The 18321-nt window shown below is 36.5% G+C and overlaps 1 protein-coding gene across 12 annotated transcripts in view; it reads right to left on the bottom strand.

The window, feature by feature from the left end:
* GOLGA4 (golgin A4) overlaps positions 1–18321 on the bottom strand; it is a 70676-nt gene that overhangs the window by 33797 nt on the left and 18558 nt on the right. For 8 of the 12 annotated variants that reach the window (XM_068675019.1, XM_068675016.1, XM_068675010.1 and 5 more), the window contains 10 exons: positions 18105–18203; positions 13943–14008; positions 12663–12977; positions 10023–10070; positions 9512–9568; positions 6704–6802; positions 6052–6190; positions 4481–4668; positions 3343–3426; positions 2380–2527 (listed from right to left, as the gene is read on the bottom strand). In XM_068675019.1, coding sequence (XP_068531120.1) covers positions 2380–2527; positions 3343–3426; positions 4481–4668; positions 6052–6190; positions 6704–6802; positions 9512–9568; positions 10023–10070; positions 12663–12977; positions 13943–14008; positions 18105–18203 — 1243 coding nt within the window. Of the gene's footprint in view, positions 1–2379; positions 2528–3342; positions 3427–4480; positions 4669–6051; positions 6191–6703; positions 6803–9511; positions 9569–10022; positions 10071–12662; positions 12978–13942; positions 14009–18104; positions 18204–18321 lie in introns of those variants that run through there. The other 4 variants (XM_068675021.1, XM_068675017.1, XM_068675018.1 and 1 more) reach the window with 2 other exon arrangements.

Below are 18321 nucleotides of genomic sequence, written 5' to 3'. Positions count from 1 at the left end.
TTGGGAAAGGCACCATGATTCACTTATTGGCATGTGTGGATGCACAAAAACAAGATGCTCTGTGAGATTTCAATATAATGCATCTCTAACTACAAAAAACTGAACTGCAACATTAACTGGGAGACTCAGTTACAGTTTACATATCATGCACAAAATAAGCATACATATCTTTTTACTATTTCAGCACACAGAAATGCAGAAACATTAAGCTGTCACAATTCCTACTTGTAATAATTCAAACACTGGTGCTTTTCAGCAAAGTCACTTCATCACACAGAAAAAAAAGCCAGATATGTAACACTAGTTCAAAATATGAAGTGGCCACAAAATATACAATTTGTTAGCCAAAATTATGCCACTATGATGAAGTAAGTGCCAAGTATAAGGGTATTACGCTTATCTTTATTTTGCCATTAGTAAAATTTAACATGTCTATAAACTCTTTATTCCACAAGGTAAATTCTTCACTGAATCATAATCTAGAAAAAAAGTCTAGAATTAAAAATCACTTACATTAACTAGCCAAGAAACATGAGATATGCTGAACTCAAATACATGAAACCATCATTTCTTAGGACTGGTGAAAATCAAGGGCTGTGACCCAGAAGTAATTCCAAGCTCTCCCAATATTCATGGTGTTTTTCTCAGATGGCAGAAGAACTGTTTCAGCTGTACTAAATTCTATTTCAGTTGTGTACCACAACTTATTTAGAATACATAGGAAAACCTAACAGGTCACCTTACAATTTTGCCTATCTTAGAAGTTGTATTAACGAATTTTCCGAGGGTTCCAATATCCATACATGTATGCTTAATAGAGTGCTGAAATAAGGAACTGAAGTTAAAGTGGACACTTATGCACCATAAACATTACCAGAAGCACTTAAAATAACAACGAGAGAATGTTTAACATACAAACCTCCTCTTTGTACAGTGCAAAGTATTCAATACGTTATTCATTAGTGAAATTACTTGTCACTACAATAACTAAGTTTTCTAGGTAGCCAGAGCATCATGTTTAACCTACTTTCAGTTTCCAGCTACATAAACCAGAGGAAATTACATTATTAACAAGTGCATGTAGGTATTACTTCCTAATTAGAGGTTTCTACCACTTCAAAAGCTGCTGTACTTCAGACAACAGCAGTAACTTTGTACCTACAGAAGCACTACAATGATACTTAAGAATTTATTTTTAAAGACCGTATCTTGAAGAAAAGCTTTCTAGTCTCCAAGAAGTGAACAAAATCCAACTTCAGCAAAAGAATTACTGATTTCTGAAATATGCATTTTCCAAAGCTAAATGCACAAGCAACCTGAAGGGGTAGGAAAAGAGTTTGTTATTTTGTTTGTTATTTTTTTTATTTGTTTTGTTATATTGTTTGTTATTTTCATAGGGTGTTCAAGTGTCCTCTGTATGAACACCCTGTGTATTTCCTTTGCTGGTTTTGGATGTTAAATTTGTTCTTCTGCATTACAGCAAAATGAACTCGCCAGACAAACTAATCTCTAAAATTGGACATTCTGGCCTAATTTACAGATTCAAAATAAACTGCTATGAAGTGTATGGTTAGAGCTTCTCATATAATACATATTATAGAAAAAAATAGCATAATGCATGTTTTATGCAAACTAACCACATCTTAGCTTCTGCCAAGACAGTGAACTCACCCTAAATGCTTATGAGAACAAATTAAATGCTTCTATAAGAATATTTATAGATACAGTGCAGAACAGTTTTCATGTTTAAAAAACAAAGTGGGGGGCTGACTACAAGCACACCATTTATGTTATCAAATTTCCAACAAAAGCAAACTTAATTGTGTAATAGCTGTATAAACACTAGGTTCCAAGACTGAAACAAAAGTATCATCATTGCTGTTTCACTAAGGAAAAAAAAAGGCAGAAATGCTTCCACTACACTTATCAAAACAAAATGTTTATTATGGTTGTAACACATCCTTCTGTCTCTAGTTCTTCCCAAGCTCTTATGCACTCATCGCTGCTTTTTGTATCAAATACAGATGGCATTATTATGATAATTCATTTTTAAAAATGGTCTTTCCAAAGTTTTCCTCCTGAAATTACACCAATACAATACTTTATCAATATTTTCTCCTACACAAAGAGGGTACAGCTTCTTCAGCGGTTGCCCTCCTCGCTACAGTTGAACTTAGACCAGAGTATCACACAAAACACTCAAACTGGTGGTCGGAAATGAAGTTAGTAATGTTAGTAGGGGTGATATGGCAGAACATTCAGAAAAAAAGCATGTTATAATATCCATTCCAAACAACAACTGATTAAAAACTGCATAAAGACCATGCTGAAGCGTCATTGTGTTCAATGTGAAAGCTAATAATCTCCAGAATTTCTTACCAGCTTTTTCAGACTTTTCTTTCTGTTCTTTTAATTCCTCGCCTTTTGTAGTTATTTGTTTGATCCGAGCACGCAACTGAGCTACCTCTTCTTCCTTCATTTCCAATGTTTCGTGCATTTGTCGCTTTGTCTCTGCAATTACCATGCCCTGTGGAAAAGGTCCTTGTGATAAAAAGCTAACAAACATATAAAATGCATATCAAAAACAACTTCAAACCAGGACACACTCCTTGTCAGAAATACACTTTACTCCACTATTGCTACATTGGAAATCATGGTATTTTTCTGTCAGAAAAAACAAAGTGATAATAAAAAGACAGTAAGAATAGGAACTATTTTGATGAATAAGCAAAGTTTATCTAGTGATGAAAAGAACTCCTCCAAGGAACAAGGACCGTCAGAAAATTTTCTTTTCCTGGAACAGATTCTTTTATCTGAAATATGCATTCTATAAACAAACCCAAACTAAAAGAAAGCACTGTTGCATGTCTACTTCTCCTCAGAGAGCATGCACAGATGATGAGTTAGTCGTGTTGCTTGTTACACTACCAGAAGTTACTCTAAGTAACAACTGTGACAAAAAATCTTGTAAGCAACAAAAAATGACAAACTGGAACTGGGCATTTAATTCCCTTCCATTTTATCTCATCTTCATTAGGTTTTACTTTTAAAATCTTGCATTGAGGTAACCACTAGTCCACTTAGCATTATGCCTTTTCAAATTACATCCTATATAACATATTCTTGCAGTATTAAGTACAACCTAAGAGATGAACATGCTAAAGTATCTATATAATAGAATTCTCAAGTAGCTTAAATTATTTGCTTGTTGAAATTGGATGTAAACTAAACCAAACTAGATAACTAAGAACAGTTTCTAATGCTAGAAAGTCAGATATTTTTCAGTGTTTAACCAATCTTCATCCAAAACTACAGTTTAAAGAAAAAATCTTCCTAGTTTACCTTGTCTTGTTCTAGCTGCTCAATCAAGTTCTTTGCATCACGCAGCTGCGTAATCAGTTTAGTCTTCTCAGCCATGTGGAGGTCCTAAAAAAAAAACAACAAACCACCAATCACAAGAGTTTAAAATGTCACCAGGAGTAAGAAAATAGCTTCTGACAAGCAGTTTAGGCTCTGCTTTAGAAAAGAATCATAGATTATTGGTCCATGACCAACAAAGCTGTTGTTACATTAAAAACATGAAGCAGGCTAGGAATGAGACCCTGTACTATGCCTCAGAGGTAGAGCTGAGGAGGAAGACCACCAAAATCAAAGGAGGCAGCTTGAAATTACTTCTAAATCTCCCAGTGCTAGATTGCCCCATAGATTGCATTGCAATTCAGGTATCTGAAGGCGCAGATTCTCTTGTGAACAGAGTTGATAGAGTAAACTGGGCAAGAACATGCCTAAGGCATCTGCTTTTCTACCTCCATCTTGGCTTACAAAGGAATCTCAGCAATGCAGCACTTTATCTGTTCTTGTTCTGAAAATTCTGAAAAGTGCTTGAAGCACTTGAGCTCTTTCAAACTGAGCTAACGCTCATAGACCAAGAGAAGAGCAACTGTTTTCCTGCACTAAAGCCGAGTACAGCTGTACTTCTCATACTTCCATTACTATCAGTCACCTTACTTCTACTTCACAACTCAGCGTGAATGGCCTTAAAAGGAAAACTGAGCAAAGTCTTAATTTAACTTTGGCACTGCATTTACCTTTAATTTGTACCTCACCTTCACAATATTGTGTTTTCCGCTATCCTTCCTTTCTGTTTTCTATTCATTTACATAGCTGATGCCTCTCACTTTTCTCACTTCCTGTCTTCTCTTCCAGACAGTCTTTCCTTCCCCCTCACCTTCCCCCATTTACTTTTTTTCCTGATACCATTTTAGTGGTTATTCATATGGTAAGATTTCATGTTCTTCTCTACAACTTTTTGAAAAATTGCTCTACATGTTCATTCCAGGCTGGTTTTGCACCTTGAACTCCAAAGAAGTTATGGTTTCTTGTGATGGTTTGTGCTTTAATGACTTGTCGTATACATTCTACAAATACTGGAATTCTTACACTGTTCTGGTAGCTACCCATAAAGTTAAGAGCATTTTACCTTCATTTTCTCTAGCTCCTGAAGTCTCTCTTCTAATTGCTCCTGAAGCGCCTCCTTCTCGTTGGTTAGCTGGGCACAGCGCTCTTTGTGTGACCGAATCATCTCCTTACAGCGCTGCAGCAAGTTCTCTTGGCGCTTCACCCTCTGATTAAGAGTTTCCAGTGTTTTAACAGAATCTTCATTACCCTCTACAGACAACATACCAACATTATCATGTGCACGCTTTTTCCAAAATGCAGATCCGCTTTCATCGTTCACACGGTGTGAGACTGACAGCTCTCTAAAGTTGTGCAAAGTCTGCAGAACTTCCTAGTGACTATTACAACTGCATTTCAGGTCCAGACAGAAATGTGCACACACACACACAGGATGGCAAATACAGTCTTTAATCCCAAATTATTTCACAAAGCCCCAGCTACTATACAAGCAGCAAAAAACAAACTATTACTCAACAAGGTTTTCCATGAAACTGAAAAGTTACCAAGATTTATAAAACTGTCCGCTGCCACTAGGTGAATATTCACAAGTGGAGGGAAAAATGCTAAGCAAAACAGATCACATCTCCCAGTTATGAGGCAAACAGACTCCTCTTTTCACAGTGTTGGGTATGACAATTTTTATATACCCAGGTTGGCAATACTGAATTAGGCAGGAAAAAGGTCAAGTTCAGTGTCTTTTTATGCTGTACCCTTCCCTGTATCTTACTGTGTGTTCTGCCCTGATGATCTGAAAATAGGATCAGACATTCACAGACTTTCATTTTGAGACTGTATGTCTCACACACTATAATCCTGAAGCAGATTCCAGCACATCCGAATGCTGATTCCTGGAGACTAGATAGTTAATATTATTTCATAAGCACTACAAAAGGCACAACACTGGATAAGAAGAATCTATGCTCCAATCTCACATATTGTCCGAACGCAAAAAAATCACAGCAGATCCTGAACAATTACTTCAAGATGTATGTACATCTCTGTCTGAACCCCAACTTTTATTTAGGATACCGATGAACAGTACTTTCATTGTATCCCAGCAGCACAATATCCCAGGCTCAGTAATCAGATTTAAACAATACTGGGACTCCCCTTGCTCAGATAACCTCATTATGAGAGGAACACTTAAAAGAGATTATTCAATAGCATGAATATGAAAATTGATCTTTACTTTTACCTTTTCTGGAAAAAGCACATAAAAGGAGACATACTGGCAACTCTAGGGACATACTCTAAACTCTAGGGATAGTTCCTTGCTTACCAGACAAAAAACCTTAATATTAAGTGGGGACAGTAACAACCTCTACTGGCAACAGCAATACCTAAAATAGAATTATTGCTATTAAGGCAAGATGGACCAGATTTTAATTTCTATGGAAATTAAGCATCTTTGTAAGGTTATCATGTCTACCAGGTGCCATTCTGTTTCTAGAAAAACTGCCCCTTCTAGAAAACATATCATTACTATAATGTGTTGTGCCTTGAGTACTATTATATCCATATATATCCATCACAAATCATAGTAGGCTTATTCCCCGGAATTCAAGATCTCTTAACAACAGCCCCAATACCTACCATTGCTTCCTGGTTCTGCAATATTTTCTGCACTGATTTCTTTTGTTGGACTTTGAACTTGTGGGTCAGACTGGATATTTGGATCAGGTAATTCAGTGCCCATCTGACCATTCTGTAACCTCTGTTTCAGCAACGATACCTAAACAAAATACTCTTTGTTAAAAATATAAGGATTCTAAGATTGTACTTTCATCCTCAACACTAACGAGAGCTATTCCTGACAGCAAGTAAAGGAAAAATCTGTCTGAATATTTTTAGCATTTTTTAAAATCCCAATTATGTTTCCAAGTTAAAAAAAAAAAAAGCACAATTATGTGCAGAGAAACAATGAAGACCATTTAAACAAAACCAATTTTGCAAAAGCATTTTTAGCTCAAACATCTGCTCATGTTATTTCTTGATAACAAAGACACTGAAAAGGTATTTAGGTGCAGATCAAAAAATCGCATTTAGTAAGAGTAAGATTATACAATGGTATTCTCTACTACAAAGACGCAATTAATTTCTAGAAAATCATAAATTCTGAAGAAGCTTTAAAACATAGTAGCATTTATAATAACGCATGGACACAAAATACGGGAAATACTGTAATTCATAAAAAATATTTGGAAAGAGCAGTTTTCAAAAACATCTCTTCGGTAAGGTGTTTTACCTGAGTTTGCAAGACACTAATAAGTTGATCTTTTTCTTCCAAGGAAGCATCAAATTCCTCTTGAAGATGTTTCTTAGCTTGTTGATCCATCTGGAGCTCCTAAGAATCATAAAAAAATGTGTCTCAGATGAAAATTGAAACGTGAATTTAAGAAGCTTACCTATATATTATAAAATATTAAAAATACTTCATTGCAATTATGACTCCGGAACACAATCATAATCATTTCTTTTACTATACAACAATTTAATTCTATTACCAGCATTAAAATAGTAAGAGACTAGATCTAATCCATTATCAAAGATTCCTCCTTCCTAAAAATAAGTTTGTGTCATGATCACTTCAAGCTTCTTTCTGAAAACTGTCTTCCACACAAACATTGAAAATTAATAGTTGCACTTTGGTAAACTAGATTCTTTATTTCACCATCAGATTAAATCAACATAAACAGCAGAACTGTAAATTTCCTTTATGCTCATTCAATATGCTAGTATTCTAAATGTGACAAACGCCATTTGTAACAACAGAAAGTTGTTTTTTTGTTCCTGAAAGGTGTCTCAAATGAGATAGAGAATGCTAAACAACTTCAAAAAAATTTTTTTACTTGCTACTTCATTGCATTCATTTGGCTGAACACCTTTAGAAACATACAGATGTAACCTAAACGCATTGGTAATATTTACATGATTTTATAAATTACTGTATCAAGAGGGTTTCTTCTGTTTACTTCCTATGCTTTTAAAGTTTACTTATTTATTTAAATAATTAGTTGTTAGAAAAAAAGATATTTAAATGTTGAATTAACTCACATTCAACTTCTTAGTAAAAGAATCAGCACCATATGTTTTATGCATGCACTGTAAATCATTTTCCATATTTGTACTTTTTAATTTACTTCATCCATGTGTCTTTCACAGGAATATTTACCCCAGAAAGCCAACACTTCCATATTGATTATTCTGCAAAGGTTGCTTGTGTAAAGGCAAGTGCCACCTCTAAATATGGGTTCTGTTAGCCAGGCAAACACAAAGGATGACAGAAAGCACAAAGAAAGGATGAAAAAGCAAGCAAGAGACAAAACATGGGGCACTGGATGCCTCCTGCTTTGCTTCCATCCAACTTTGAATCCCACTTTCATCATCTCCTGCTGCCTATGCCTTCCTTCCAGCAGCGAATCCCAGCTTTGTGTCCCGCAGCTGAGAGAGCTAACCACATGTTGAGAGCCCAGCCACACACTGGAGGGACAGAGCTGCAAGGCATCTTCTGGGAAAACTGTTCCTCTTGCTTCTCAAGTAACTACATCCACTTTTTAACCCTGCACTGTATCTGGTTCTCCATAGCTAATGATCACACTTCTTTCTCATGCTTCTGAGCTTTAGAAGCAATTCTTTCCAAAGCAAAGAAGCTCAGTGCAACAACAGCCAAAGAGATTTTCTGAGAGGAAAAAAAAAAAAAAAAACACACTGGAAAGGTCCTCCTTACATCCAACAGTTCTTTCTGACTGCTGTCAGAGATGCAAAACACCAAGGACTGCCACTGAAGAATTACTCTTAATAAGAAAATACTAATGTAAGCAGAAGAAACATTTATTTCAAAGGACTATTCACACTGAAACTTAACTTATTCTAACACGACCCTCTTAGAAGAAACTTGTCTTATTCAACTCATTTATTGGAAGAACAGAGTGCATGATGAAGAAAACTTCTATTTTTTTTATACAGTAGCCTCTGATAATGAGTGGTTACAGCAATGAATAATGAATTTTATAACACTGTAGCTTCCACAGTGGAAACTTCCCATTTTAGTTGTAATTTCTTTCTTTATTTGTAATTTTAAGTCTGTTTTACTTAGTGTTGTAATATTTGGTCTTCCAGAAGACCAAAGAACTAGGTTTTGAAGATTTTCAATCAATATAAAAGAATTTAAGTCTTAAATTTGAAGGAATCTTTAAATCTACAAGAATTACAAGGAAAATAAATAAATTCTATACCATATATATATTTTAACTTCTATAAGTATTGTTTATATATGTAGATTTACATCAAATACATCTTTCTCTAATCAGAAAGGCTATGACAAAAGGAGTAAAAAGATAAGTATGCACACATGCAACCCTTTTCCTAATAAAAATGCTTTAATTCTGTTGTAGATATAGATCTTCCAAACTTTACTAAGTACTGAAACACTGAAAAGCTAAATCTAGTGGAACATATAGTCATACACTTAATGCAGAATGTATTTCTTACATTTGACTTGTAGCAAACTGGAAAAAAAATACTGACAAGTCACTAATGCTGTGGGTATTTTTAAAATTACTTTTATCCTAAAAAAAAAAAAAAAAATAGAACAAACCAGCAAAGAAACCAGTGAACCTGACAAGACACAAAAACTTATAAAAAGTGCTTGTTACTTGTATTTGCCTAACATTAGCATTTCTCAATACCAGAAAAGCTAGAAGTTGCATTCTAGTTGCAGTCTTCTTCAGTGTTCTACTGTTCTACCGAACAGTACTGAACTGCTGGGCCCAACAACACTGGAAAAACCACGTGCATTTCTATCTATTTCAGTGAACAGAAAAGCAGTTCAGTTGGTACTATGAACTGCTCTTAGATTGTGACAATAAGCTGCTGAATGGGAAACAAGCCAGAGAAACAATCCCATGTAAGGTAATGGAAACAAGTGGTAAAACCCCCTGCTGTGCAATAGAAAATATTTTGCAAAATGAATTTAAAAATCAAAAGCTAGGCAGAGAAAGATCCTCTGTATGTATGCTATGAAAGTAAACATTCAAACAATAAAGGAAGTTACCTCTCTCAGTTCTCCAATTCTGCGAAGTGCTTTATCCTGACTTTGACTCAGAATGCCCTTAAAAAGGAATAAATATAATGTGTGTTAAATATAGCTTTAGATACAAAGTGTAAATAAACTCACAGAATTATGTTTCAGTAGAAGAATTAATGTGTTTGTATTTCTCTTTACAGTCAAACTTGATGTGTAAGTATTACCAAAACTGCCAACTGTGGAATGTCAATCCATCACCTGAATTCAGCTGATGCAATCAAAAATGCAGGAGTACAATAGCTTCACAGTTGTTTAGACAAACCAGTATTATCTGGGATTTTTAAGGATGCCAAGCTATGAGAAAGTCTTCTGTTTATTTTTGTTTAGATAACAAATATATGAGAACATATAAGCATATACCTACACACATACACATATGTACATACACAATAGACTGAAAGTTAAATCTGTAATTGCACTATACATTTTAAGATTCAGAAAAGCATTCAGGTAATAGAAGATGAATAGGAATGCTTACCTGTAGCTTCTTCTTCTCTCGTTGGATAACTTGATAAGCAGACACCAGCTAAAATACAGAAATCAGATATAATGATGATAATGCATTCGCTTATAGCAGTCAAAATGAATTTGCTTAGTTGTATCACTATCTGCTTTTTTAAACTCCTCACTTCACTTGAGAAAGCTCTTCCGACAGAAGCATATGAAAGCAACTGTCTTGTGCAATTGTTTTTTGTGCTTTTGTTTTTCATTTATAAAATATCTCCAATGTGCTAAATAAAATAAACATGACAAAATAATTAGGCAACACAGCATTCATGCACAGTTCTACCTTCACTGAAAGTACCTCTGAGAACTCTAATGATTTAGTACAGGCAGTCTAAAAACAACTACATCAGAAAGTTACAACCTAGAGAATTGCCCTACAGGGATGTACGTTTTTAAATGGTACACATCTCAGAGACTTTAAATTTAATTTTAAAGTGATTATACATTAAAAAATACATTTACAACTCTAGCAAATAAAAGGTTTGTGTAACAGTGAATGTTCTCATTCCACGTGCTTTGCATATACTCAGTAGACAAAGACTGGGAATGAACAATATTTCTCATTGTAAGTTGACAGAAGAACTTCATGAGTAACTGCACAATTTAGTTTAATTAAAAATTTGATCACAATTGCATAAGTTGTGCAAAGCTGAAGTAGCACAATGGCACTTGGAACTGGAATACACCCTTTTCTAATTACTGGGGAAAAAAAAGGAAAACAAATGCAAAACACCAAAACCAGAAATCTCTAAGTTACCACATATCTTCAAAATGTTATCGAAAATAAATTAAGATTTTTCAGAATTCAAGGCTACTTTTCATTTCAGAATCATACTTACTTTACACTTAAAAGAAAACTAAAACTATCATGGATGGTTTCCCATACCATATTCTTGAGATGCTAACTGCATTCTTCTTTTTATGAAAAAAAATTAAATCTTCAATTCTCACTATATGTTCAAACACCTTTCTTCCAAGCTCTAGCAAAACAAGTTTTTAAACTGAATCCAAAGAAATGGAAAAACTCACAAATAAAAAAGTCCTTTTGATGGAGAAAGTTAATCTACAAACTGGAGAATGTTCAACTAAGCAAGACAGTTTACATAAACTTTCAAAAAATACACCTTATTATACTAGTAGGAAGATAGTGAAAAACTAATGGGAGTCAAAAATTAATGAATTAATGGAAGACTTTTTTTTTAAATACATGTTGAACAGTGTAATTGACGTATACATGCCATAGATTCCATAGATTCTGACAACAATAGCCAAAATACTTTAAAAAATAAAATAAAATAAACTTCAAAAGCTTTTCTTTTCCAGACAAGATAAGTAGACAAATATAAATAGGAATACTTGGAAGTTAAGGGGAGCAAAACTGAATTACTGAAAACAAAACACCTGTCTATGACGCATGCATGCAGTGAAATACACAGTGTAGATGCACTTCAAGTTTGAGAAGCAAAGTAAATTTGCCATCACGTCAGCACAGGTCACACTCAGCACCATCCTAAACTCCAGCCCCAAGTACAGGGTTTCCAGCAGAAACCCTCCTGGACTGATATCCGAGGACACCACTCACACAAATAACCCACAGCTAATCTCTGTTGCTGACAGCATGGAATTATTTACAAACAAGAGAACAAAAGGAAGGACTTGGACAGGCTGGAGAAGTGGGCTGACAAGAAACTCATGAAAATCCACAAGGGGACATGCAAAGTCCTGCACTTGGGTAGGAACAACCCTGGGCACCAGTACATGCTGGGGGCCACCCAGCTGGAAAGCAGACCTGTGAGTCAGCAATGTGCCCTTAAAGCTAAGAAGGCTAGGGGTAGTCTTGCCTGCATTAGGCAAAGCATTGCCAGCAGGTCATGGGAGGGCAATCCTTCCCCTCTACTCAGCATTGGTGAGGCTGCACCTTGGAGTTCTGGGCCCTCAGTACATTGAGACGTGAACATACTGGAAAGAGTCCAAGGAAGGGCCGCCAAGATGATCAAGGGACTGGAGCACCTCTCCAATGAGGAAAGGCTGAGGCAACTGGGATTGTTGATCCTGTAGAAGGCTCAGGGGGTGTATTATCAATGTCTACAAACACCTGAAGGGAGAGTGTAAAGAAGCTGGAGCCAGGCTCTTTTCAGAGGTGTACAGTGCAAGGACCAGAGGCAGTGGGCACACACAGGAGCACCAGAGGTTCTGTCTGAACATCAGGAAGCACTTCTGTGCTGTGTGGGTGATGGAGAACTGGTGCAGGTTGCCCCAAAAGGTTGTGAAGTCTCCCTCCTTGGAGATCTTCAGAAGCCATCTGGACGTTGTCCTAGGCAAGCTGCTCTAGATAGTCTCCTGCTTGAGCAGGGGTTTGGACCAGATGGCCTCCAGAGCTCCCTTCCAACCACAACCGTTCTGTAATTCTGTGAGAAGCATTTCCGTGCTGCATTACCAGCACAGCTTTGGCTTGTCTAAGCCAAAAATAACTAGACTTACAATCATAATTAAATGTCCCTGCTAGCTATAAGAGGATCCCATTTGTTCCAGAGAGGAAAACAAGATTATCCACTACTGCAGTACGCTAGTCTTATTTTTCCCCTCTCTCTCATCCAGTGACATTACCCACCTCTGCATATTTTCCTCTGTAGTTGCCCAAGCTGCGCTCCATTCGGCGCAGTCGCTGCAGTAGCTGTTCCTTGCTGAGGCCATCTGCATTTCCCGGGGCCTCCTCAGTCTCGCTTTCGATGTCAGAAGGTGGATCGAAGGTGGGACCGGCTGCATCTACATCCAGCCGGTTCAGGGAATCTCTTGAGGGCGTTCGTACCAGGGACTCTTTAGAAGAAGAGCGGAACAGGGACTCTTTTACTGGGCTTCGAAACAATGACTCCATGGAGGGCACACGGAGCTGAAGGCGCTGGGCGAAAGACTGAGTGTCACTTGGCTGCAAAAACCCAAAGCAAGGAGTTACTTGTGCGCTGCTTCGAGGCTGACAGGTACACTAACGCTGGGGAAACAGAGACATGGCCATGGCCAAGGAACCACCGTTACCCAACAGCACCACAGAGGTGACACCAAAGAGCTACCACTCCCTTAGGAGAGTCATCTCCCTGTGCAGAAAAAACAGACATGCAGCTGCCAGGTGTGGGCAGTTTCAGATGGCTACTAAATTCAACAGACTACAGCTCTGATTTAAGCTCCTGGAAGAATCTGCTCCTGTGCAACCCCATTAAAAAATGACTATGTATCTGAAATAAATAGTTGTATTTACTTTTGCCCCAAATTTAAAAAAAAAAAAAAAAAAAGGATATAAATGTGACTCACTTCTTGATGTATTAAACAGAAGATTGTATTTATCTCAAAGATACAAAGATCTTTTCCTATGATTGAGAGAATAAATTTATTGTAAAAGTCCTTGTACGATAGTTCTAGCATGTATTCTTAAACAGTCCTTTTTTATTTTAAATGGCTTTACAGTTTTTACATAAAATGCAATTGTTGATTTATGCAACTAAAGTCCCTGTGCTGTACTAAAACAGAAGGGCCCATGCTATGGTAGCATACAGTGGTGGTGCTATGGAAGTGATTTTAAAGCACTACCCAGTGATGTAGCCCATGCTGGAACTCGCATGCTGGGAAATGCTGCTAATCCCACTCTGGCAAATTGGACTTATTTCTGATACGTATGAAAGGATGGCTTCCACCATTATCACAAGTGATGACCTTATTTTAAGATCATCAGTTCTTTTCCTTCCGTTAGAAATTACTATTTTTTCAATCTTAATACCATCTTAAAACATACCAAAGTACTTGTCATCCATCCCTACTCCAGTAAGAAGGCACACACTGGGCATTTACGCTAAATTAGTAACATGGCAGTGAAATACAAAACAAAAACCCCATAGGTACCTGTGGGGAGGCTGGTTCACTTCCATTGTTTTCTGCAGATCTGGGAATTGGTTGCTTAGGTAAATTCTAGAGGAGGAAAAGCAACTGTTAGAAGGAAGAGACTATAATGACTATCAGTCACCGACTCCTACAAACAGCATCTGTGCTTTTTTCTTGCCTGTGTTTTTAGTACTTTCTTTAAAAAGTTTACTACGATGTGTTCATGCAAACAAGCTAGTTTGTTAAATTCAAAACAGACTGCTGCAATATAGCGATCTACAAAGCAGCTTTGTGTGCATGGATTAGTATGAGACATCTGCAAATACAGACATCTCCAACTTAATTATTCAAAATGATTATTTGTGTAACATTTACACACAAATCAAAGGAACACCAGAAAAAGCCTAAACGATAGCAGGAAAAACAACACCAACAACAAACTGATGACCAGTGTTGTTTACAGCTGACATGAGGATCAGTGGAATCACATTATCTCCCTCTATTTAAGAACGGGGGGAGGGGAGAAACACTACCTGGATAAAAACACTGTTTAAGAGGTTTAGATGAAAAAGATAAAAACCTGTTGTTTAAGATTCCAAACATTCACAGGAAGAACATTAGGCTTTCAGAAAACACATCCTGTGCAAGACTAGACACATACAGTTTTCTGCACTCACAAATAAGGAGGGAAAAAAATCAACTAAAAATAAGTTTTATTTTTATTATAGATTTCAGACATTCCTGTGCCCAGTCTGTCTGTCCTGCTTTTCCTATGCTCAGGTGCTTCCAAACCTGTACAGATCCAGTTTTCTAGTGCTTAAGCCAGGTCAGACTGATGTAGCAAAACACTAGAAAATATCTTGGATGCATTTTTTTCCAAGAAAAGCACTGAGATATGGATTAAGGAATTCAGTTAAAAGTGGTGTACATTTTTATTTTTAATCAAGATGTACCTTGAAATTCATATGCAATCTGTAAAATCGAAGGCTTGATATGAACTAAACTCAAGAAAGTATTAAAATAACACAGAAAGAAATCCAGACAGTTAAGGAAGCCAGAGAAACAAGCAGTCACCCATCCAGACTCAGATTAGGTAAAATGAGCAATTGTGAGCCATATAAGGAGTCCGTTTGGATTTGGAAATTTCATTTCACCTGGCTTGAGCAAACTGTGCATACTGTTTACATTCTGCACTACATTGTTGCGGTGGATTTAGTTCTAGTGGATTAAGAGCTCTTACTGGTTTTTAATCTAAAGCACTCCTACACTATTATTCTGGGCTGCATTATTTGTTTTCATTTCTTAACTGTGAAGTTAATTGTAACAGTAATTCAAATAAAAACTATTTTCTGCTTTACAATTTGTAATAAAGCACCTGCTGCATCACAGTAGTGCTAACAAAGAAAGATGTACTTGACCAAGAACTGCCGACTTTCTACAAGCACGTCTTTCAACAATCATGTATTCTGATTACCAGAAAAAGAACAAAAGGGAACTGTTTAGGGTTTATATATCTAATTCACAAGGATAATTTAATAATATTTAAGACATTTTAGAACACAAGATTAATTAGATGTATTAAATCTAATAAGGTATTTATAAATACATAAAGCATGGATCCTATTTTTTTCAACTGTTAAGAACCCCAAAAATTAAAAAATGCCATCTCAAAACTAAAACTAATGCCACCACGTTTAAAGTTTTCCTCTTCATTGTGCCGACATCTTTGCTTTCAGTCTACGTACACAAAAGTAGAGCCTAGATTTAGATTTACAATTTATTGCATTAGCAAATATACGAAGGACATAGTGGTTATATATAATACAAAACCTGGACCATCACACTTCTCTGCCTCCTGCAATTCTAACTCACTGCGTTCTAGGGCAAAGGGTCATACGCTGATGTCCAGAAAGTGAAAGGTAAGCACGAATACAGCTTGCTATATATAAGTATAGATTCAAGAGGCTTTGAGGAGCTTAAAAGCCCTAACCTTTCATAAGCCCTAAGAGTTGTTTCAGTGAAACAAGGAGCAAAGAGCACTGGCATCTCGAAAGTCTTAAAACCAGAAGAGTAACAGGCTTTCTGGAGACAAACAGAAGTCTTTCCTCCACTAACTATACACAACAACTGTATCTATATCCAGAGAGTGGCTACTTCTACAAGTATTAATAAAAAGGTTGCTTTCTGTTATTAAAATGTATAAACCAGAGCTCAAAATTAACAGGAACACATTATGGCATTCTAGCAACACTCCTGCTTCCTTACTTCTCTATTGCTGAAATTAAAACTAATTTAGCTTCTTATTTCTTTCTAAGGTAAAAAAAATAAATAAATTAATGTGCCTAAAGAGCGAAAGCTAAAGTGTCTGTAGTTAAAAACACGTTATTGTTCTTCCTCCCTCCTCCTCCAAGTACTGCAAATTTGTGAGTAAGTTCTGGAAGGAGGAAGAGGTTAGTACACATTTTCTTTCCTGTGTTTTTTGTTTGTTTGTTTGTTTATTATTATTAATATGTGTATATAATTAGCACTTGTCTTCCTTATAAACTTCTGTCTCACTATTCTCTTCCTCCTGCCTCCCCCAAATCTTACTGTGAGAGGACAGCTCTAGAGTTTTGAAGAAGTTCAGAGAACAAAATCAGTTTTACAGGTAACATTATTAAATACAGATTGGTAACACATTAACTATAATTCTCACATTAGAATTATTTGCAGTTTATGCAGGTTTTTTTTTAATAAAAATATGCGAGACAGTGACTCTAGTCACTGAAGTATATACTAAGGGAATACAAAGGCAACATAAGAATGTTCACAGAAACGTGTTTTTTTCCAGAATGCAACTGTAATAGTGATATTTTGCAGTATCATGAAAAACAGCCCATAAACGCTTACTGCTGTTCATATAGAAAAGCTTCATTTTATCTGTAGAACAGCAACTATTACTGGACCTTGAATATGACAAAAAATACCTAAACTAAGATAAATAAATCTAGCTACTATTTCAAAACTACAGATGTCAGCACAGCCTGAATGTCCACTTTGCTCCTCATCAAAAAGCTCAACCTCAAGAACAGGAGGACTGACTGAGCTAGTACTGAATCTGTGCTCAGAGGTAGCAAGCACAGCCCAACATATGAAGACTTTCCACAGATCACCTTTTTAAGCAGTTTCAGCCCAATTTTGCTTAGCCTGAGACACAATCCCAGAATGATGTGTTACACTATGCCCATTTCCTTATCAAATTTCTATCCTGTTATAGCTTTCAGTGTCTTTTCATTTTCAGCCTCTGCATGACCAGCAAAAAAGGCACTTGCTAAATTTTAAAAAAATAAGGTAATCATGAGTTGAGGATGACTTGGGACTCTAAAATTCAAATACTGTTTTGAATCATTATGCGCTCAGGAATGCCATGGCTCTGAAGCACATGAAAGATGCCATCCCAGTTCTGTGGCAATACTAAGAATAACACAGCTTTGCATGTGCATGCTAGAAATGGGAAGGCTGCTCTCCTCCCTATATCTGCTTCTTTTTCCCCACTCCCCTTGTTCTCTTCTCACTGAGATTCTCCAGACGTAGACTATGCAAACATTTCCAGACAATGAAATATATATGTTTAAAATGAAATCTAACAATTTAGAAGAGACATTCGAGTCTTGTAATAAGGGCAGACAGGTTACCAATTAGAAGTAGCCAAATTTCAGTGCCTATGTATGATAATAATTTCCTGCTACCTACTAGTAGTAAGTGACATGAGGCTTTCACTGTAAACAGCAAAAGACACATAATTTTTAAGCAGAGAAACTAATCTCAGTGCTTGTCATATCCATTTACCTTGAAATAGACACAGACATACATAAAATGAAGAGGAAGACTTTCAATGGCTTTAATGAATTCTAAGCAACAAGTGTACAAAATTGTGCAACAATTACTTGAAATTTGGGTAAAGTAGGATTACCTGTGTAACAGAAAACGTGTTAATTTTTTGTGTTACAATAAATTCACATCATACAGCACACCAGCCAGGAGCTATCCGGAACTACCTCTGTGAAATTTAGTGCAGGGTTAGCAACAGGGTAGTTAAGATGCCTTTGTGAGAACAAGCCACAAGCAACACTAGGTTTGCCTTCTAGTACAGTACTCTCCTCCCCCTGCTAAAGGCATCGCTAAGGGGGGTGGGAGGACTCACCACACCGTCACTCTGTGGCTTAGGTTGTTTGGTGGGATCCAAAGCAAAGATAGTATACTCAGAGAGAAAAGCAGGTTCTGCTATCATCCCGGCTAGCAGCTGTCATTCAATGCAAAAAGTAGGAAAACAAAAATAAATCAAGTAACAAGGTAAAGAACGTTGCAATATTCTACTAAATTTTTCCACACATTTAAAAACATCATAAAAAGGAGACAAC

This window comes from Anas acuta, chromosome 2, assembly GCF_963932015.1.
Source record: "Anas acuta chromosome 2, bAnaAcu1.1, whole genome shotgun sequence".
Taxonomy (NCBI): domain Eukaryota; kingdom Metazoa; phylum Chordata; class Aves; order Anseriformes; family Anatidae; genus Anas; species Anas acuta.
Note: the sequence above shows the minus strand (reverse complement) of the source record. Positions and strands in the feature narration are given on the sequence as shown.